Here is a 24,246-nt window from a genome sequence, read left to right as displayed (position 1 = left end):
CACAAAGATTGAGTGCCTCTCTGCCACTCCTGAAGGTCCCAGGATCAGTGCCTGATGCTACCTAAAGAGAAGACAAGCAGACACATAAGAACGCACAACGAATGGACATAGAGAGCAGACAGCAAGTGCAAAACAGTGGGGTGTGGGGGTGAAGGGATAAAGAAATAAATCTTGAAAAAAAATAAAAATATTTGAAAATATCCAAAATCTTTGAATAAGATCTAAATAAATTACTACTCAAATTTAGTTCTAATAAAGCATTTTTCTATATGACAAAGGTTGCAAGTGTATTTGTACTAAATCCCTTTCAAAGGGGCTTGTGGTGTCCATGTCCTGCTTATGTACATTTAGATTCAGATTTACTTGAAAATATCGTTACTACCAAACAAAATACATTTGCGATCTGAATCCAATTCTCAGGCCAAGAGATTTTGCAACCCTTGGTGTTTAGAGACAAATATGAATGCTGTTGGACTCAGTGCGATTATTTAATTGACATTAGCTATTCAACTGAGTGACCATCATTAGTAAAGTATTTGACAATAACTACTCATTACACTTTTATTATATGATTCCTATTCAGATTGTATCTATAATTATCCAATTTTTTATTTTTGTTTTTGTAAGCCACCTGAAATAATTTATAAACAGATGGTGTATAAAATAATTGTAAAAATTGGTTCTAGTGTCCTGATTAGTATTTTATACTGCTATTTTATATGTTGTATGATATAAAAATATATTTTCCTGTTTGGTAGTTGACAGATTTATTTTTGAAATATATACATTGGTTGAATTTAAAACTGAGAGAATATGGTATTTAAATGGTATTTAGGAAAGGGGATTAGTAATTTTTAACAGTATATATATTTTTTTAAATACAGATTTCAGAACTGTTACAGAATTTACTTAGCATTAACTGTAAAACTCCATACTTTTCTGGATGAGAATAAGATTTTTAAAAATTTTTTATTGTGGAAAATTTTAAACATATCTCAAAAAGTAGAGAGAATAGTGGAAATTCTCCTCTATTACTTAATTTCAATAATTATCAACTCATGGCCAACTTGATTTCATCTATAAGCACAGTGACCATATTTATCTATCAACTAAAAGGAAATACTTTTGAGAATGAAAAGGGGTGCTATTAATAATTACATCAAGACACCAGTCATAAACCCCCAATATTCCTAGGAAAACTGGTATGTATGGTCACCATATCTTTAACCTCACTTCCCTTCCTCCTCCTTCCCCTCCCCCCATATCCACATAATATTTTGAAAATCCCAGATATCATTGTTTCATCTGTAAATATTTTAATAAGTATCTCTAAAAGATAAGGGCTATTTTTTAAAAACATAACCACAATACCATTACATACCTAAAAAATTGACAGTAATTCCAATACCCAGTTATTGTTAGATTTTTTTCCCTGTTGCCTCAAAAATGTCTATATAATTGGTTTAAATCAGGATCCAGATAGAATCCACTGCATTTGGTTAACATTTCTTTAGTAAATTTAGGAGTATGGATTCCTTCTCCCTGTTTTTTTGGTGTATTTTATTTGTTGAAAAATGAGATGTTTATAAATATAAACAAAATTTACTTTCTTTTAAGAAGTGAGAAGTGGAAAGTGTGAGGATGTTGTTAAAACCAACTCCACCCTATTTTTTTTTCTTTCCCTTTTCCAATTTTGGGGCTATACAGATGATTTCACACCAAGAGAACCATGCAAAGTGGAAGATTTCTGCTGACTCTCAAAAGACTTCTGTTCAACAACTAAATGAACAGTTAGATAAGGCAAAACTGGAATTAGAAGAAGCTCAAGACACTGTAAGCAATTTGCATCAACAAGTCCAAGACAGAAATGAAGTAATTAATGCTACAAATGAAGCATTACTTATTAAAGTAAGTGAACATTTATGAATACATGAAGCATATAATGAAAAAGTAAATTTATGTCTTATTTTTCCTGTCCTTGAATTTTGTGGAAGGCTATGTGACCAGATGTTGAACTGTTTGAATAAAAAGCATTCCATTTAGAAGGCAGTGAATTTGGGAATTATTAAATTTTTATCATATTACCACAAGACTAATAATTTGAAAATATTCGAATACAAATTCATCATTATGGTTACTCTTGAAAGTGTTATACTTGATATACCTAAAAAGTTGACACATTTTTCAAATCAGTAAAGTTCCTTTAAAAATCATAAAAGTAGAAATGGCACAATTATGTTCAAATTTTTTTTACTAGATTTGGATATAGACAACATTTTTCATATAACCTGTTGCTACTTATTTACACCATTGATCATGTCAGTTTTCTCTAGAATTTGGACTTAATGGCAGTACTGATACATAGAGATTAAAAATTGAACACTGTGGCTCAAGCAGTTGAGCACTCACCTCCCACAAGGGAAGTCTCTGCTTCCTGGTGCTTCCTAAAGAATGAAACAACCAAACAACTAACAAACACAAAAACAATGAGCAAAACAAGTAAAACAACAAGCAAACAACGAGCAAAACCAACTAGCAAATGGATGAGGGAGCCAACTCAAGGTTGCCAATGTGGCTTGGTGGTTGAATCCCGACCTCCCGCATACAAGTTCCTGGATTCAGTCCCCTGTCCTTGTACCTTAAAAACAACAGAAAAACAATTTAACATTGATTCAAAACTGCCAATATATATTTTTGGTAAAAATTGTCAGCCAAGACCTTAAAAAAGAACAAATAAACCCAGTAACAGCTATGAAGCAATAATTGATTTTATATCAGAATTGAGGCTAATGAAAAGCAAAAAACTCAACCAAATACCTCAGAAATATTTCTAGTCACTAAACTGGGCACTTGGATTCCTTTTATTATATAGTTGATTCATAGTAGAGGAAAGCTAAACAGGTATAATCTAAAATTATGTTTAGGTTAAACACTTTTTTATGGAAACATCAATGTATCTAGTGTTTAGTGGATTTACAGCATTTATACAAAATTACAAAGTTTCATTGTGAAGAACTCACCCTAAAATATTGAGATTCTACATTGTATCCTTTGTCAAGTAGTTATCTCCACTCACTTGCTAGATATTACCAATGAGAAAAAATGCAATTGGATTGCACCTATCAGCTTTTCTGTTTAAAGTTCTAATATTTTGGAAATTCTCAAAAAATTGGCTGAATTTCGGAAATGAACCAAAGATCCGGAATCATAGAACATGTAACATGTTAGCTAACATACCAGTCAGAAAATTGAAATCCCTTGTTACTGACAGTAGCTCTGAAAGTCAACCCCAACTTACTAAAATCTAGACTGAAGAAGAGGCAAGAAGGTAAAGAGAGAAGAAAAGTAAATGGAAGAGCAGACAAGCATAACCCTAACACTTAAAATTAGCTATAAATAAGTTAAATCAGTTCTATTAATAGCAGCAGTAACTGAGAACAGAAACAACAATGAGGTACAGGAGAACTGATCTTTTTTAGCTCGTTTCCTCTCATCTCCCAACTAGTGCTATAATGTTTGAGGGTAACTGGAGCGAGGACAAAGCTAAGACTATTTTCCTAAACCCCTGAAGACATTACTATATTATGGCACAATACAATCATGATCACAACAGTGACCTTCCTTGAGTCTTAAGAAAAATTCGAATTACATTTATAATATTCAGCATAATACATTTCATTGTAAACATATCGTGTGAAACTGTAAGTTAAGTGGAATCCTATTTATCTGATACATCACATTTCTCAGTCATGGGTAGATAAGACACAAGGATAAAAAACTCCAGCTACACATAAACCCATACTGTGTCAACTTTATAGCCATTCTAATTAACTGATTATAAAAATGTGAATGCAAGATTTACTACCAAAAAAATGGTATTCTGGCCACTTATAAAGTATATCTAGGTAAAATAGTATAAAGACATAGAAAGTCTGAAATATACATGTTAAGCTTTCATTTTGAGGAAACAGACTTGGCCCAGTGGTTGGGGCGTCCGTTACCCCATGGGAGGTCCGCGGTTCAAACCCTGGACCTCCTTGACCCGTGTGGAGCTAGCCCATGCGCAGTGCTGATGCATACAAGGAGTGCCGTGCTACACAGGGGTGTCCCTGCATAGGGGAGCCCCACGCTCGAGGAGTGTGCCCCATAAGGAGAGCCACCCAGTGGGAAAGAAAGTGCAGCCTGCCAGGAATGGTGCTGCCCACAAAGGAGAGCTGACACAGCAAGATGACGCAACAAAAAGAAACACAGATTCCCATGCCGCTGACAACAACAGAAGCAGACAAAGAAGACGCAGCAAATAGACACAGAGAACAGACAACCGGGGTGGGGCGACCGGGGGGCGGGGGGAAGAAGGGGAGAGAAATAAATAAATAAATATTTTTTAAAAAAGCTTTCATTTTGTAATGCACACTTTGGTTAAAACTTTTCCTAAAAACTCAGTATTTTTAGAAGACAAACTTAAGAGTAGATACTATCAGATCAAAAGTGACTAATTTAGAAATATCTTAGGGATCCTATAAGAACAAAGGAGTGTATTTGAACAGGAAACTACTATACTTTTTTTGAGGTACTGGGACCAGGGATTAAGCCCTGGACCTCCTATGTGGGAAGCCATCACTCAACCACTAACCCACATTGTCTCCCCTGAGTTGGTTTTTTCATTTGTTTGCTTACTGTTTTTGTTTTTAGGAGGCACCAGGGACCCAACCTGGGACTTCCCATGTGGGAAGCAGGCACTCAACCGTTTGAGCTACATCTACTCCCCCACACTTGATTATTTAGCTTTTATAATAAAATTTCATGTCTTCATTTCTGAGTTTTTATGGTTTCTCAGAGAATGCAGTCTCATTTCTAGGATCCCAAACTTTGATCAGAAGATCAAATGAAGGAGATGGAAAAATAATAGAAGTGATAAGTTTATGTAATAAGGATTGATTTTTTAATTATTAATGATCAATTTCTTACAGCATTTTCGTCAAAAAAATTCTAGTGTAATATTTTCGTCTAATGAGAACATGTAAAGCAGAGTAACTAATATACATTTATTTCTTACTAGAAATTTCAAAGGGAGTTGTTTTCTGTATGTGAGCATGTTAGATTAACAAAAGATGTAGTGAACATCTTTACTTTCGGGAAATTTTTAGATGTAAGATTTCAGTCTTAATAAAAATTGATATTGTCATTAATACTAAAAAAGAAAAATATCATAAGGAAAATCTCATTTTCATGGAATTCCTTAGTATGTTTTCAATTTCAAAGGAATATATGTAATTGTCTCAGAAGCTGTCTTAAATAGTAGTGTTTAAGCAGAGCTTGGGAAAAAACTCTCTCAAGAATATTGTAGAAAGAATTCCTGTACAGGGAGAAGGTTAATTTAGGTGACTTGTAAGAGTCTGTGGTTTTATAATTACCTTATTTATATATCAAATATGTATTGAGTATCTACTGTATACCAATTTTTCTATAGGAATCAGAATTAACCAGGTTACAGGCCAAAATTTCTGGACATGAAAGGGCAGAAGACATCAACTTTCTACCAGCCCCGTTAACACCACCAACAGAAATTATAACCAACATTCAAGATCCAAAATTTACTAAGTATTTTCCCACATCTTTTTTCAAGTGTGGAAAACTACGTCGCTCTATTAGTGCAAGTGACCTAAGTTTCAAAACTAATGATGATGAAGATCTTTCTGAGGAATTATTACAGGATTTAAGGAAAATGCAATTAAAACAGCCTTCAACATTAGAAGAAAGCCAGAAGTCCCTGACTTATAATCAGTCTGACGCACTTATATATAATGTAGATGATAGTTCTGAGAGTAATGACTTTAGTACTCTTAGTGGAATGCTAAAATACATAAACAAAGAAGTGAGACTACTAAAAATGTCCTCTATACAAACAGGTGCTCATTTAACTCAGGTATGTATTTCGTGTTAGAAGTTATAATTTGTTTCTAATGAACATTATTTTATTACTTGGAGACAAATTCGTATGTTTAAATGAAATTCGTATGTTAAAATACCATGTCATAAAAATCCTGGTTATGTTTGTCTTAGATCCAAGAGTAGATATATAAAATAAGTGTTGAAAAGGAATATAGAAAAAGCACTGTTCTTTAACAGTAGGCAACTGTTAAGTAGGAAAGCAAAATGTCTAAACTTTAAAAGCAAGGACCAAAAATGCATAGAAAAGAGACAATATTTTTCTGAGAAAAGCACTAATATCTGAAAAAGGAAGACTTTTAAATTTATCCATTAAATAAAACTAATAGTAAAAATATGCATTTCTAGGTGCAGATATTAGATAATAGTAGGGGAAGGGAGAGGCACAGGGAGACAGAGTAGGAAGTGGAGTGAAAATGAAGCAGAAATACGTAAAGGGAGGATCAGAGAAAGTAGGTTCTAAGCTGAATTTTTTTTATAACTTTGTCATAACTTGGGCGCTGGGCATTAGAATAGATTACAGTTTTATATCACTGACCTTTAGAAAGTTGATTTACTGATTAGCCATTTTTAAAAAATCAAGAATAAAGCCAAGTCACTCATTTTTCTACCTTCTTCCCTAAAATATTTCTTTAGTCTGTATTCATTGTCCCTTTCTTTCTTCCTTTCTCTTTCAGAGAAAGGTGTATCCCTTTTCTCTTTATAGAGGTAACCTCTTGAACATGTACTTTCAGGCTTTTAACACTCCCATTTTGCTACTCTGCTTCCTCATTTAGTTGACTTCTTCAGCATCTTCCGGCTTTCATTTTCAGATATTTTAAATGCGTGCCTATTTCAGATATTTTAAAAGGTAGTTACTTGTTACTACCCTTCCTACTCTATAATTTACTAAATTTGGCTCTTGAATATTAAATTTAGTGAAATGTTCTTTTGAAAGTCACAAATGATTCCTTATCAACAAATTTAATAGCATCTTTCTCCTCGGTTTATAGAGCTTTTTTGACAGTACCCATTTCCTCCTTGAAATTTTTCTCTTGACTTTTACGTCTTTCTGTTTTTCTGGTCCTCCTCTTATTCCTACCTGATTATCTTTTTCACTTTGCTCCTCACACTCTATTTAATCCTTGACTGTATTTTGTCCAAAATTCAGGCTTTAATTATATAACCAAGATACTGCTTTTAATCTTAGTATAATTTTGATATACAAAAATATTGAAAGTACAAAAAAGTACTTTGTGCATTTGGAATACTTTAGCCCCACACAAGTAGAGTTAAAAGTTTAGTTTTGAATGTTAACCATTGTTAAAATAGCCAGCTATATTTGATTAAATATAATTTCTATATTTGATTAAATAACTATGTTCTACCTTATGCTTGGAAATTATTTCGAACTTTAGAATACTGGAAAATGTTACAGGCAGTGCAGAATTAATTGTTTCTATATTCCCTGGAAATCAAACAGAAGTAAAAATAGTTACGGTAACCTTTCTTTGGTTGTAGACTTCTACAATGGCTCATAATATCTCATTCACTGGAGAATATGGTACTGAATAGGCAACTTTATCCCTACTATACACACCTTTCAGACACTCAGCATTGTTATAAACATTTTTAATCTCTAGTTTGCATATGGAAATAAAGAATCTCTTCTAGGGAATGCCAACTTTTTTCAAATGGTCATTTGCCTCATTTTCAAACACGTTAAGATAGAGTTAGAGACCTAAAAACTTTTTCAGAAATCGTTTTAGAATGGATTCAAAACAAAGATAACTGGGGCCTCTTTTCATTTCTCCATATTCTCCCTTACAATAAAAAGAGGTTCATTTGCTCTTTATAGGAAATAATGATCTTAATATAATAATATTCTTATTGGTAAAAATTTTGAAATTCAAGTGTGTAGCAGAAAATGCAGATAATATAATAAACAAGGCAATCTTATTTTTAAATTTCTAAATTAAGCTCAAAATGGTCTTTATTGTAATTGGCAAAAATGAAACCATCTAATTTTTTTCAACTTCAGTCTTTTAGCTGCTTGATCATCTCTGCCAAATAGAGTTGTTGAATATCTTTTTCCCCCCATTATGCCTTAAAGAGTTTTTAATTAACTTTGATTTCTTGAAAAAGAATAGTCTGCTACAATAAGGAAGAGGATGTGATATCAAGGGAGGATTTTTGTTGTTGCTTTGGTTTTTTTTTAGAATAAGAAGTAGAACATTTATATGCTGATGGAAACGATCCAATAGAGAAGGAAACTGATAATGCAGGGGAGAAAGTAGAAGGAATAAAATCCTTAATGTATTGTGATGATTGCACAACATTGTGATTATACTAAAAGCCATTGATGATATACTTTGGATAGATCATATGGTATATGAATATATCTCAATAAAACTGCTTAAATAAATAATTGTGCAAGAATAGCTAGAAATAGCAGCTATGTACAACAAGAGAAGCATAGAGAGATCAAGGGGTGAAGAATTTTCTTTATTATTATTATTGAAATAACAAAAATGCTGGTAATGATGACTGAGATGATGAATGCACATACCATTGATTATACACTTTGAATGAATTGTTTGCTTTATTAATATATGTCAATAAAATTGATTTGTTTTTAAAAAAATACTTAAGGTAGGTTTAAGAAGGTAGGATCCAGTGGAGAAGGAGCTGGATAGAAACAGGGGCAGTTCATCCATTGTAGTACAAGGAAGGCAGAATACATGATACAGAAACATATGGAGTGAAAGGTTTAGTGGTGAGAGTGGAATTTCTTTATTGAATTGCCTTTTTAGTGACATATGAAGCAATATTATCAGCTAAGACAAGGTATTCGAGGTTTAAGAATAGGGAAGGTATATGAAATAGTTATCTTGGAGAGTAGGAAAGTATAAGTGGACTAGAAAAACCTAGTAGAATTCCCAGGCAGAGAGTTCTTTGTTGTGTGGAACAGGCCTGAAAAATACAGGACATCATTTGTCCCTGCCTAGTTTATGCCAGTAAAATGGTATCCCCTACTCCCCGTCATAGTGACAACCAAAATATACCCTCACAGATTTCCATGATGTTCCCTGGGGAACATACTGCCCTTTTAAGAATCACTGTTCTATTCAAATAACCCTTGATATCAAAGCTGTACAAAAGCTTTTTTTTTTGATAAAATAATATAGTAATACCTAATAGTTTTACCATTGCAGTGGATACTATTATTATTACCACTATACAGATGAGGTAATTTAATCTCTGCTCTTCACCACTGTGCTATATTATTTACATAATTGTGTTTATATTTTCTTCAGTGCTAATTGTGATCATTTTGTTTTGCAACTGATGAGTCAATTAGGGATTAAGAGGGTAGGACTTGAAAGTTACTAGACAACTGACAGAATGATTTCTTACTCTGTAGATTATTGGAAGAGATAGATACATTTGACTATTTCAGGGCCTTTTATTTATTCTATTATCATAGACGTTCAATGCCCAATAAAAAATATGCAAAAAATATAGCCCATTCTTAAGAAAATCCAGCCAAAGTTAAATTCTGTACATGTATAATTTTGTTGATTGCTAGAGATCCTCTCCTGAGTTTTAAATATATTAACCACAGTTAATATTCATGACTTTATGTGGTTCATAAACCTCAACTGTATTACCTGTGTTAGTTGGATTTTGTCTTAGATAGAAGGGACTGGCTCTTTGGTTTGCTCGAAACTTCATTCAGTCCTCCATTTTTGTCATTTCTGGAATCCATGCTTGACATATGTTCATGTGGGGTTTTCTTTAGTTTTCTGATGGCTGCTACATGCATATAACACCTTAATATTAAAGGGAAGCATAACGGAAAACATGTTTCCTTTGCATTTTCTATAGGACTTCTGTTTTTTCCTTCTCTAATTTTACTGTTTTGTGTGTGTGTATGTTTTGTTTTTGTTTTTTTTTGATGGAAGGTGAGAAAATTCAGAGCTAGAAATGCTCCTGTTGAATGAAACTTTGGCTTGCTATGGTTTTGTTTTCATGGCCATGTACATGTACCTTACTTCAATAAGTGTGTTTCACTTTGTAAAGTTTGGCTTAAGAGGTATTTTAAATTGGGGTGTAGACCCTTGATCTGTATGCTAGTTTCAGTCCTCAGCTTATTTTAGTTAGCCCTTACGTATGACATTGCATCGGTCTGATTTAAAAGCAGAATGTTTAAAATCTTAAGCAAAGAAAATTGTTGTAGCGTAAATGAACTGTTAAAAAGAAACCCAGTATACCAAACAATCTCAAAGATAATTTATCTGATGGGGGATAAAGTGTGTCTGACACTTACCCAGTTGCTTGCTCACTCCTTTTCATGCCTGTTTATGCAAAGGCTGCAGAGTAGCCCTGGATTAACCATTAAGCCAAATAAGCATGAGCTTAGGGCACCAAGGTTAGGGAAGCATCACAGCATTTTTGCCCTATCATGCCCCTAATTCTCTTAGAGATGCACTTCACTTTAGTAGAAATTTTTTATACTTGTCTTTATCTGCCATGTTCAAATTTAATCTGCGCTGTTAACAAAATCATTTCTTTTGACATGGGGACAAAAGTTTAAAAGTTTGGTTTGAAGGTATCATCAGCTATTATATGTGTTTCCATATCATGGTGTAAGAGTTTCACTTCTATCAAGTGTAAAACCAGTCGGCTGAGTATAGATAGCATTTAACTCATCACTGCTTTGTGTAAAAGGATCCTTAAGCTCTTTATTTTAAGCAATGGAAAGGCTGAGGGAAAGACATTATTGCATGTGTGCTTAGGGAGTTGGCCTTAACTCAGACCTGCTCTAAATAGTGTGGTCTTAGTAATGACTGGTACAGCAGAAAGAAGGTAGGAATTAGTATAAGGAGGTATTAAGTGTTGACTCCCTTTCTCTTGATTGCAGCCCAAATACTCATTTTCCTAATGGTTAACCATGCTGGCAGTCCCACTCCAGTAAAACTTCTAAACCTAGTTTTTAACAATTCTGCTTTCAGAATTTCAGACAAAAGCTTCAGAACCCACAAAAAAATTACACATTATACACAATTGTGAGTACAGTTTCAGGGAGTTCACAGTCTTCAGGTAAAAACTCCTGTTTTGGATTAGAGCAGCAGAAGTGCTATCAATACTGAGATTAATTAGCTAACCCAGTTTATTAGGAAGTTATAAGGAGTATTCTTTATACCCGTCTTGTTTCCAAAAAGGATCTGTAGGTAGCTTACAGAGTATGGCCTATATACCATGCAATGAGATGAAAATAAGAAATGAGAAAATCAGGTTTAGGGAAAACAAAGATAGGGGAAAAACAAAAGACAAAAAAGCACAAGGTGAAGGACTACAAGTGAATATCTAGAGACACAATAACATTTTCAAACTTACAGCTCCAATAAAGACCAAGATATGAAAAGAGGATTTTACCACATTTTAGAATCTCCTGGGCCTTTCTGTTTTTCTACCTTTCTATGTCATGCTGTTTCTATGTATGAACATTTCTTCTGTTCATTCTGTGCATTCTACTCTTTTGTCTTTTTCATTGACTTTTCTCATTTCACCCTTCTTCATTACTGTGCCTTCAATTGGACCATAATGTGACACCAAAGTGTGTTCTAAATATCTTGATTTTTTAATGACCCCTTTTCCTGGTTTTAAAATCAGCTTAATTTTACATTTCCTCCATGCCCCATCTTGTCTCCCTTGTGCACATAGTATTTTTTATACAAATGTTGTCCATTGTTGATTTTCTTTTAAAAATTATTTATTTATTTAGGATACCACAAGTTTTATTATATGTGCAGGAATATGTGTGTATGCTGGCTAATCTTTTCCTTTTTTTCTTTACTAGAGAAGTTGTGCCTTTACAGAACAAACATGCATAAAATACAGGATTCCCATATACCATCTACCACCAACACTTTGAATTGGCATAGAACATTTGTTACAATTGATGATAGCACATTTTTATAATTGTACTATTAAAATCCATGGTTTAACTTAGGGTTTGCTGTTTGTGTAGTATTTTTTTTTAATTGAATTTAATTTTTTAGAGCAGTTGTAGGTTTACAGCAGAATTATGCAGAAAATACAGAGTTCCTATTAACACCATTCCCCCATGCACACACACACAGTTTTCCTTATTAACGTTTAGTATTAGTTTGTTACATTTGTTACAATTGATGAACCACTATTATTAGAATTATATTATTAACTAAAGTTTATAGTTTACTTTAGGGTTCATTCTTTGTGTTATATATTCTATGGTTTTTTAAAAATTTTTATTGTATTAACATATATACAACCTAAAATTTCCCATTTTAACTGCCTTCAAATATACAGCTCAGTGATGTTAATTATATTCACAGTGTTGTGCTACCATCACCACCATCCTTCTCCAAAACTTTTCCATCATCCTAAAATCTATACCCAATAACTCCCCATTTTCCCTCTCCTTACCCATGCTCCTGATAATCTGTAATCCACTTTTTGTCTCTATGAATTTAAATATTCTAGTTCTTTCATATAAGTGAGCTCATACAGTATTTGTCCACTTGTGTCTGGCTTATTTCATTCAACATGATGCCTTCTGACTCATGTTTTTCACTCTTGCTTTGTATTGTACTCTTATTATAATGGACTTTTAATGCTAAATTAATATAAGAATAGTAATCCATTATTTTGCATTGTTCCAGGGAGAAAATTTGTAATTAAAAGAAGATGTTGATGTGATGAAAACTGGAATTTTGGGTACCATGCTGTGTTTACTTAATTATATGTAGCTCATACTTCATAGAGGCTGCTATTTTATTGCTTTTGAATAAATTTTATATTTCAATCTTTTTAAAGAAAACTGTTCTAAAGCGAAATTATATTTTTAGTAAAAATTTATTATTTTTGGTTTAAATTTTACTGCGTTGTCTTTGTTTTTATCTAAATATCATTGTTAAATGTGTAATAAGTACATTGAGTAATTTATATTTTCAACGAGACTATCATATTACTGGCTTATTTTTCTAATAATACTTAAATTTAAAAATTATAAGAATTTAGAGGCCGTTCAGCCCACTTTCATACCTATGTTAATAATAGATCATTTTTGAATGAAATACTACAGACACTGTTCTAAGCACATATTTATATATTTATAAATTTTTTTAAAGATTTATTTATTTCTCTCCCCTCCCCCCTCCCCCCACCCCGGTTGTCTGTTCTCTGTGTCTTTTTGCTGTGTCTTCTTCTTTGTCCACTTCTGTTGTTGTCAACAGCATGGGAATCTGTGTTTCCTTTTGTTGCATCATCTTGTTGTGTCAGCTCTCCCTGTGTGTGGCACCATTCCTGGGCAGGCTGCACTTTCCTTTGCACTGGGTGGCTCTCCTTACGGAGCGCACTTCTTGCGTGTGGGGCTCCTCTACGCGGGGGACTCCTGTGCATGGCTCGGCACTCCTTGAGCGCATCAGCACTGCACGTGGGCCAGCTCCACACGGGTCAAGGAGGCCCGGGGTTTGAACCGCGTACCTCCCATGTGGTAGACGGACGCCCTAACCACTGGGCCAAGTCCACTGCCTATTTATAATTTTTAATAAAAATATTTTAAATTAAATACAGATAATTTATTATTAGAAATTATTTCAGTATTCTTTATTCTGAAATACTACAGGCACTATTCTAGGTACTTTATATTTTTAAAAATTTTAAACTCTTTATTCTGAAACACAAACCCCGTATAGAAAACTCTAACATATTCTTATCCCTCAGATACCCATATTCACCAATTTTAAAATTTTGCCAGATTAGCAGTATCATTCTCTCTATCCATCAATCATTCTATCTCTCCACCTGTTTCAGTTTGCTAAAGACTAATGGGAACAACTTACAAGAAATGTATTTCGGAAGTGGATTTGGCCCAACAGGTAGGGTGTCCGCCTACCACATGGGAGGTCCAAGGTTCAAACCCAGGGCATCCTGACCTGTGTGATGAGCTGGCCCATGCGCGGTGCTGATGCGCGCAATGAGTGCTGTGCCATGCAAGGGTGTCCCCCACATAGGGGAGCCCCACGCGCAAGGAGTGCACCCCGTAAGGAGAGCCACCCAGCACGAAAAAAGTGCAGCCTGCTCAGGAATGGCACCGTACACACAGAGAGCTGACATAGCAAGATGACGCAACAAAACAAGACACAGATTCCTGGTGCCGCTGACAAGAATACAAGTGAATACAGAAGAACACACAGCGAATGGACAGAGAGAGCAGACAGCTGGGGCGGGGGGGGAGGGAAGGGGAGAGAAATAAATAAAAAATAAATCTTAAAACGAAATGTATTGGCTTTTATAATGGGAATTTATTAGGTTGAAAGCTTATAGTTCTGAGGCCATGAAAATGTCCAAATCAAGGCATCATCAGAGATGCTCTCTCACTGAAGGTCAGTTGCTAGCAATCCTGAATTCCTGCCGTGTGGCAAGACACAATGGAAGTTCTGCCAGTCTGGGTTTCTGCTGCCTCCTCCAGATTTACTTCCTCCCTGAGCTCAGCTGTGGGCAGTCAGACCTATGGTTAGCCCCTCTTTCCTCTGGGACTCTGTGCTGTACTGATTCTAGCCTCTGCCCTCCAGGACCTCTCTCTCATCCTCTCAGGGTTTTCCTGCCTCTGCCACTTTTTCTTATGTGTCTGCTGCTTTTAGTCCTCCATTTATAAAGGACTTCAGAAAGAGGACCAAGATCCACCTTGGGTCACACCTCACTGAAGGAATCCAATCCTAGTGCCCCCAGCCAAATTCAATCCAATCAGAAGCGTCCCACACCCACTGGAATAGATTAGCTTCAAGAACATCATCTTTTCCAGGATCCACAAAAAGCTTCAAACTGTTACATATCAATCTATCTCTTTATTTATCAGTTCATTTTCTGAGCACTTTAGTGTATCATGCTCTTTCAACACTTAATACTGCCATGTACTTTTCCTAAGAACAAGAATTTTCACTTATTTATCCACCATAAGTGCAGTTATCAAGATCAAGAAATTTAACATTGATATAAAACTTATAGTCATATTCCAGTTTTTCCTGTGTCTGAATAATGTCCTTTGAAGTTTTTCTCCCTTTTTTGATCCTGTCCAGGATCATGTATTGCTTTGTCATTGTCTCTTTAGTTGCTCTTTTTTTTTAAATCATGGGAACATATATACAATATACACCTCCCATCTCCACCACTCCCAAGCCCGTTCAGAGGGATTAATCACATTCATTATGTTGTGATACCCTCATCACCTTCCATTAGTAAAACTTTCCCATCTCCCCAAATAGAAACCCTACACCCAATTTTCATTAACTCCCTTTCCACAAGCCCTCACCCCTCCCAACCTGTAGTCTGTCTCTTTGTAGTTTCCATGAGACTACATGTAGTTACATTTAATATCCTAAATCTGTAACAGTCTCATTTGCTTTGATACCAACTTAACTTCAATAGTATACATAAACTATGTTCCTATACCACTCCATTCCCTTTTTATGTAGTTTTTGTCACAGTACATGTTTATACATTGTGTCCAAAACCTTTAATTTATCATTACATTTTATGCATTTGCCTTTTACATCCTGTAGAAAGTAAAAAGTAGAATTACAAACCAAAAATACAATAGTACTAGCATTTATATTCATGCCTGTTATTACCCTCACTGGAGATCTTTATTTCTTCATGCAGCTTCAATCTGTTATTGATTGTACTTTCCTTGCAACTTGCAGAACTCTTCTTTGCATCTCTTGGAGGTTTGGTAGAGTGGTGATGAACTCCCTCAGCTTTTGTTTATCTGGGAATGTCTTAATTTCTCCCTCATTTTTGAAAGACCATTTTCCTGGATATGCAGTACTTGTTTAACAGTTTTTTTACTTTCATCACTTTGTCTTCACACTGCCTACTTGCTTCAATGTATCTTTTTTTTAAAGATTTATTTATTTATTTATTTTCCTTCCCCCCCCCCCCCCCCCGCCCCAGTTGTCTGTTCTGTGTCTATTTGCTGCGTGTTCTTTGTCCACTTCTGTTGTTGTCAGCGGCACGGGAATCTGTGTTTCTTTTTGTTGCGTCGTCTTGTTGTGTCAGCTCTCTGTGTGTGTGGTGCCACTCCTGGGCAGGCTGCACTTTCTTTCGCTCTGGCGCCTCTCCTTACGGGGCGTACTCCTTGCACGTGGAGCTCCTCTATGCGGGGGACACCCCTGCGTGGCATGGCGCTCCTTGCACACATCAGCACTGTGCATGGGCCAGCTCCATGCGGGTCAGGGAGGCCTGGGGTTTGAACCATGGACCTCCCATGTGTTAGACGGACGTGATGCCCTAACCACTGGGCCAAGTCCACTTCCCTGCTTCCATGTATCTTATTGAGACTTCCTTGTACCTAACATGCTGCTTCTCTCTTGCAGCTTCAGAATTCACTCTCAATCTTTGGCATTAAATACTTTGTTATAATATGCCACAGTGTGGTTCTGTCTAGGTTTATTCTGCTTGGAGATGGTTGAGCGTCTTGGATATGTATATTCATGTCTTTTGTTAAATATGGGAGATTTCAGTCTTTATTGCTTTGAATATTCTCTCTGCTCTTTTCTCTCCTTCTGGGACTCCTGCAATGCATGTATTTGTACACTTGATGATTTCCCATGGTTCCTCAGTCTCTGTTCACTCTTCTTCGTACTTTCTTCCCTCTGCTTCTCAGACTGGATGATTTCAATTGTCTTATCTTCAAACTCCCTGATACTTTCTTCTGCCAGCTCCAATCTACTGTTGACCACTTTGTGTAATTTATTTTTGTTTCTGTGGTCTTTAGCTCTGGTTCCCTTTTCATAATTTCCATTTTGCTATTGATATTCTCTTTATGTTCCTCTACCATTTTTCCTGATTTCCTTTAATTCTTACTCCATGTTTTCTTTTAGCTTTTTGAGCATATTTACAACCATTTTCCTTAAGTCTTTGATATGTTCCAGGTCTGGTCTTCCTTATTCATGGTTTCTAATGCTTTAATTTTCTCCTTTGCCTGGGTCATCACATCCTGCTTCTTTGTGTGTTTTGTAATTTTTTGTTGAAAGCTGTATATTTTTAATGTGTCATCACTGGAAATTAGCTTTTGAGGCATTCTTTTAGACCACACACCCCCGGATTTTGGAGGACTAGGTCCTTATAGCCCACACTGGCACCAGTAAACTGCACCAGCAAGTTGGGTTGCAATCCTCAGTGCTGCCTACTGTATGTTTAGGGGGTTGAAATGGTAGCTGCTGCTTGGAGGATAAAATTCACCAATATTTATTGCAGTTTACTAGTGTCTTCTTCTAGCTCTTCTCTCCATGTTGCACAGTGTTCCACTAGACTCCAGGGTTTCAAGATAGTTAATTCATATAGTTCCTGCTGGTTCAATAGTTGTTTTGGTAGAGGGCCTGATTCCTACAGCTTCCTACTCTACCATATTACCCACCTGGACCCCAGCATTTTTAAAAATTTGTATATACTTGCAGCCAGACCTTTCTAGGGCTGTTCGATTCAGGATATGAACTGAGATTACTACTGGGGTCCCAAACTGCCATCACTTTTCTCTTGGTTGGAGTAGAAACTTATGAAATCCAGTAGATAAATAGATTCCTGGCCCGAGCATATTTCCCAGTGGGTTTAAAGGTCCACACCTCCACCTGGTGGTCATTTCCCTGGTCTCTGTGTACATATTTGGGATGAACATACTTAGCAGCTTGAGATAGCAAAAGCAGAATAAGAAATGATTGAGTCAGATGGCCTGGGGCAAAGGCTCACCTACTTTACATCCTGCAGAGGAATACCTGGGAGAGGAAGAAGATAGGTCTCCTGGGAAATAGGATATTTAAGCTCCTGTAAACAGGAAACTTCACAGACCACTAGCAAGCACAATCTCCAGAGAAGACACAGACCCAGAAAAGACAGGGAGGACCCTGCACTTTGCTTTCACCTTGGACAGACATCTTGATAGGAGAGCTGACACTCAAGAGAATTTCTGGATACAAACTCAGGAGACACTTCAAGGAATAAATCCCAGAGTTAACATTTTAAAATATTAAAATGTACAGTGCACAACAAAGGATCACAAGATAAACAAAGAAACAAGAAATGGTGGCCCATCTAAAGAGGATAAAAATCCAGAAAACCTCAGTCAAGACCAGACTGTGGACATAACAGACAAAGCTTTAAAAAAAAAAAAAATCTTCAATATGCTTAATGAAATGAAGGAAAATACATAGAAGTAAATGGTATCAGGAAAACAGTGAATGAACAATAGGAAAATCTCAATCGGCAGTAATTTTTAAAAACAGGAACCTAACAGAAATACTGGCATTGAAGACAACAACTGAAATGAAAAATTCCCAGGAGGGTTTCAGCAGAGTGGAGCTGGCAGAAGAAAGAATCAGGAACTTGAAGACAGGATATTTGAAATGATCAGGCTGAGGGCCAGAAAGAAAATGGAATTATGAAAAGCAAAAAGAGCCTCATATCTGTGGGACACCATCAAACTTAACAATATACACATGATGGGAGTCCCAGAAGGAGAAGAAAGTGAGGGGCAGAAGGAATATTCAAAGAAATAGCAACAGAAAACTTCCCAAATTTAGCAAAAGACATGAATATGCATATCCAAGAGGCCCAGAGAACACCAGACAGGATAAACTGATCAAACTCTTGAGTGCCAAGGACAGGGAGAGAGTTCTGAAAGCTGCAAGAGTAAAACAATGTTATGTACAAGGAAGTCCCAATTAGATTAAGTGATTTCTCATCAGAAACCATGGAGACAAAAAGGCAATGTGTTGAAATACTTGAAGTGTTGGAAAGAAAACAGTTGACAACCAATAATTTTTTTTTCAACCAATAAGTTTTTATCTGGCAAGACCGCCTTCAAAGATGAGGGAGAGATTAAGACATTACCAGATAGGGAAGTGGACTTGGCCCAGTGGTTAGGGCGTCCATCTACCACATGGGAGGTCCGCGGTTCAAACCCTGGGCCTCCTTGACCCGTGTGGAGCTGGCCCATGCACAGTGCTGATGCACGCAAGGAGTACCATGCCACGCAAGGGTGTCCCCCGCAGGGGAGCTCCATGTGCTAGGCGTGCACCCCGTAAGGAGAGCCGCCCAGCAGGATAGAAAGCGCAGCATGCCCAGGAATGGCGCCGCATACACGGAGAGCTGACACAGCAAGATGACGCAACAAAAAGAAATAAATGCCCAGTGCTGCCGATAAGGATAGAAGCAGTCACAGAAGAACACACAGCAAATGGACACAGAAACCAGACAACGGGGGTAGGGGGAGAGGGGGTGCGGGGTTAGGGGAGAGAAAAAAAAAAATCTAAAAAAAAAAAAAGAACACCTCAATGAAATACCATATCATACCTACTAGAATGACTACTATTTTAAAAATTGATAATTACAAGTGTTTGATAGGATGCAGAGAAATAGGAACACTCATTCATTGTTAGTGGGAATGTAAACTGGTTCAGCTGCTGTGGAAGACAGTCTGTCCATTCCTTAGAAAGTTAAATATAGAATTACCATAATACCTGGCAATCTCATTTCTAGGTATATACCCAGAACTGAAAGCAGGGACTCAAACAGATATTTGCATACCAACGTTCATAGTGGCATTCAAAATTAGCAAAAGATGGAAGCAACCCAAGTGCCATCAACTGATGAGTGAATGGATAAATAAAATGTGGTATATACATACAATGGAATATTCATCCATAAAAAGGAATGAATTCTGATACATGCAACAACATGGATGAATTTTGAAGATACCATGTTGAGTGAAATAAGCCAGATACAAAAGGAAAAATATTGTATGATGTCACCGATATAAAAAAATTAGAACAAGCAAACTCATAGAGTCAGAATCTAGAATGTAGGTTACCAGGGGTTGGGGTCAGGTTTAAGGAATAGCTAGTTATTGCCTATAAGGTACAGAGTTTCTATTAAGGATGATGGAAAAGTTTTGGATGGTAGCACAACGTTGTAATCATAATTAATAGCCCTGAATTACATATTTGAATGAAGTTAAAAGGGGAAACTTTAGGTTTCATATATGTTATTAGAATAAAAAATTTAGAAAATAAAATCCATGGAACTACACAACACAAATAGTGATCCCTAAGTTAAACCATGAACTATAGTTAATAGTACATTATAAAAGTGTGCTTTCATCAATTGTAACATATATTGCACTAACACAAGGTATTAATAATAGGCTGGTATATGGAAATCATGTATTTTACACATGATTTTCTGTAAATCCACAATTTCTCTAATAAAAAAATATTAACATGCAGAAATCACTTGTTTCAATTTTTTTCATTTATTGAAATATATTAAACAAACATACATAAACAATAAATGTATAATAGTTGTGAACTTACAAAACAAACCTATATAACATCAAACAAACATATATAACATTTCACCTTACCACCAATAACTTGCATTGTTTTAAAACCTTTTTAATGATTAAAAAGCATTGTCAAAATATTACTACTAAACAAAGTATTTTTCCCCTAACCAATCCGATTATTATCTTTATATCATTTATATATGAACACACACAAGCAATTAAGTGTATAGTAAAAGTTGTGAACTTACAAAGCAAGCATGCATAACATCATACAGGGTTCCCATACATCAACCATCTACCAACAACTTGCATTGTCATGAGACATTTGTTATAAACTATGAAATAACACTGTCAAAATCTTACTACTAATCATAGTTCTTATATTTGGTGTGTTTTTCCCCCCAACCCACCCTATTATTATTTTTTAACATTTTTTTATGACAGAAGTTGTAAATTAAAACAATTATGCACATGTGCAGAATTCCCAAACAACACCTTCCATCAACACACCACAATGTGGCGTGTCATTTGCTACAGATAAAATAATATCATCTGATTATTACCATGTCCATTGTGTACATTTGGCTCACATTTTCCATACTACCTCAGTATCACTTGTATTTCAATTTACCAGTAGCGAACATTCTTAAAAGGAAATTAAGAAACAAATTTCATTTACAATAGCATCTAAAACAATAAAATGTCTAGGTATATATTTACCAAGAAAGTGAAATACTTGTACATATAAAATACTGCTGAAAGAAGACCTCAGTAAATGGAAGGACAGCCATATTCATGAATTGAAAAACAATATCACTAAGATTTTAATACTATCCACATTGTTCTACAGAGTCAATGCAATCCCTTTTAAAATTCCAGCAGCTTTTTTTTTGTTTGTTTGCAGAAATGGAAAAACCAATCCTCAAATTTATATAGAATTGTAAGGGACCCTGAATAGACAAAGCAATCTTAAAAAAAGAGTAAAGCTGGAGGGCCCACATTTCCCAACTTCAAAACTTATTACAGGAGCAGATGTGGTTCAAGCAGTTGAGTGCCCACCTCCCACATGGGAGGTCCCAGGTTCGATTCCTGGTGCCTCCTAAAAGAAAAAAACAGACAACAAGCAGCAATGAGGAGAAAAAAACAAAACAAAACAGGAAGCAGACTTGGCCCAGTGAATAGGGCGTCTAACTACCACATGTGAGGTCCGCGGTTCAAACCCTGGGCCTCCTTGACCGGAGTGGAACTGGCCCATGTGCATTGCTGATGCGCACAAGGAATGCCCTGCCACTCAGGGGTGTCCCCCGCATAGGGGAGCCCCATGCGCAAGGAGTGTGCCCCGTAAGGAGAGCCGCCCAGGGCGAAAGAAAGAGCAGCCTGCCCAAGAATGGCGCCACACACACCAAGAGCTGATGCAACAAGATGACGCAACAAAAAGAAACACAGATTCCCGGTGCTGCTGATAAGGATAGAAGCGTTTACGGAAGAACACACAGTGAATGGACACAGAGAGCAGACAACGAGGGGGCGGGTAGGGGAGAGAAAAAAAAAATAAATCTTTAAAAACAAAACAATGACAAGACAACAAGCAAAAACATGAGCAAATAATGAGTAAAAACAATGAGCAAACAAACTAGGGAGCCATCTTGGGGGGGAAGTTATTAAAAAAAAAAGCTAATTACAAGCCTATGGTAATTAGAAAAGTGTAGTACTGCCCTAAAGGTAGGCATATAAACCAATGGAATAGAATTGAGATTCCAGATATAAATTCATACATTTATGGCCAGTTGATTTTTATCAGGAGTGTCAAAACTTTTGAGTGGGGAAAGAATAGTTTCTTTAACAAACGATGCTGGGAAAACTGGATATCTAAATGCAAAAGAATGATTTTGGACCCTGCCTCTCACCATATAAAAAATTAACTCAAAATGGATCAAAGAACTAATTATAAGAGATAACACCATAAAACTCATAGAAGCAAATATAGGGGTGAATCTTTAGGACCTTGTGTTAGGCAATAGATTCTTAGAGATGGCACTAAAGGCATGAGCAACAATAGAAAAATACAACTTCATCAAAATTAAAAATATTTTTGCATCAAAGGACTTTGTCAAGTAAGTGAAAGACAATCTGAAGAATTGGAGAAAATAGTTGCAGGTCATATACATGATGAGTTTAATATCCAGAACATAAAAATAGCTCTTACAACTCAACTACAAAAATTAATCACCCAATTTAAAAATTATGGGAGGGAGTGGATGTGGCTAGAGCAGTTGAGCACCTGGCTCCCACATGGGAGGTCCCAGGTTCGGTTCCTGGTGCCTCCTAAAGGAGACAAACAATAAGCAGAAAACAACAAAAGCAAAATGAGCAGGGAATGGTTGTGGCTCAAGCAGTTAAGCACCCACCTCCCACATGGGAGGTCCCAGTTTGGTTCCTGATGCCTCCCAAGGAAAACAGACAACAAGCAAGAACAATGAACAAAAAAACAACAAGTAAACAGACCAGGGCGCCATCTCGGGGTGGGGGGAATTAATGCACAAAGGATTTGAACAGACATTTCTCAAAAGAAGATGTACAAATGGCCGAAAGCACATGAAAAGATGTTCAACATCATTAGCCTTTAGAGAAATGCAGATCAAAGTCACAATGAGATACCACTTCCTACCCACTAGAACAGGTATTATTTTTTAAATGGAAAATAACAAGTGTTGGTAAGGATACAGAGAAATAGGAATTTCACATTGTTGGTGGGAATGTAAATGGTACAGCCACTGTGGAAAACAGAAAGTTCAACCTAGAATTACCATGTAAGCCAGCAGTTCCACTTCTGGATTTATACCCAAATCATTTGAAAGCAGGGACTTGAACAGATACTTGTGCACCAGTGTTCAGAGCAGTATTATTCACAGTAGCCAATAGGTGGAAGCAACCCAAGTGTCCATCAACAGATGAGTGGATAAACAAAATATGGTATAGCTATACAATAGAATATTGTTCAACTCTAAAAGGGAATAAAGTTCTGATATTTGCTGCAACTGGATGAACCTTGAATGAATTAAGCCAGATACAAGAGGGCAAATATTGTCTGATTTCACTTATATGACGTATCTGGAATAGACAAATCTTTAGAGGCAGAAAGAAGATTAGAGGTTATAAGGGTTTTGAGGGAGAGGAAGGGAAGTTAGTGATTAATTGGTACAAAGTTTCTGTTTTGGAAGATATAAGAGTTCTGGAAATAGTGACGATTACACAAGACTTAAAATATATTTAATGGCACCACACTGTACACTTAAAATGGTTAAAAAGGTTTTATGTTATGCATATTTTACCACAATAAAAATAATATTACAAATAAAAGGGTATTAAGAACAACTTTAGGGAAGCAGACTTGGCCCAATGGATGGGGTGTCCATCTACCACATGGGAGGTCCGTGTTTCAAACCTGGGGCCTTCTTGACCCGTGTGGAGCTGACTCGTGCACAGTGCTGATGCGTGCAAGGAGTGCCCTGCCATGCAGGGGTGTCCCCCACATAGGGGAGCCCCACGCGCAAGGAGTGTGCCCTGTAAGGAGAGACACCCAGCGTGAAAGAAAGTGCAGCCTGCCCAAGAATGGCACTGCACACATGGAAAGCTGACACAACAAGATGACACAACAAAAAGAAACACAGATTCCCAGTGCCGCTTATGAGAATAGAAGCGGTCATGGAAGAACACACAGTGAATGGACACAGAGAGCGGACAATGGGGGGGCGGGTAGGGGAGAGAAATAAATAAAAAAATAAATCTTTAAAAAAAAAGAACAACTTTAGGGAAGTGGATGTGGCTTAAGTGATTGGGCTCCTGCCTACCACATGGGAAGTCCTGAGTTCAGTTCCTGGTGCCTCCTGGAGAGGATGAGCAGGACAAGCTGATGCAATGGGCTGGCGTGG

The 24,246-nt window shown here is 36.3% G+C and overlaps 1 protein-coding gene across 5 annotated transcripts in view; it reads left to right on the top strand.

The window, feature by feature from the left end:
• The window catches only part of CCDC18 (coiled-coil domain containing 18), a 112,514-nt gene extending 99,662 nt beyond the window's left edge, over positions 1–12,852 (top strand). For 4 of the 5 annotated variants that reach the window (XM_012526693.4, XM_012526691.4, XM_004462310.5 and 1 more), the window contains 3 exons: positions 1,708–1,908; positions 5,471–5,926; positions 12,636–12,852. In XM_012526693.4, coding sequence (XP_012382147.1) covers positions 1,708–1,908; positions 5,471–5,926; positions 12,636–12,650 — 672 coding nt within the window. In that variant the 3' untranslated portion in view covers positions 12,651–12,852. The remainder of the gene's footprint in view (positions 1–1,707; positions 1,909–5,470; positions 5,927–12,635) is intronic. The other variant, XM_023589920.3, reaches the window with a different exon arrangement.
• Positions 12,853–24,246: the final 11,394 nt, after the last annotated feature.

This window comes from Dasypus novemcinctus, chromosome 9 (genome assembly GCF_030445035.2).
Source record: "Dasypus novemcinctus isolate mDasNov1 chromosome 9, mDasNov1.1.hap2, whole genome shotgun sequence".
In the NCBI taxonomy this organism is placed as follows: domain Eukaryota; kingdom Metazoa; phylum Chordata; class Mammalia; order Cingulata; family Dasypodidae; genus Dasypus; species Dasypus novemcinctus.
This window is presented reverse-complemented; position numbering and strand designations above follow the sequence as displayed.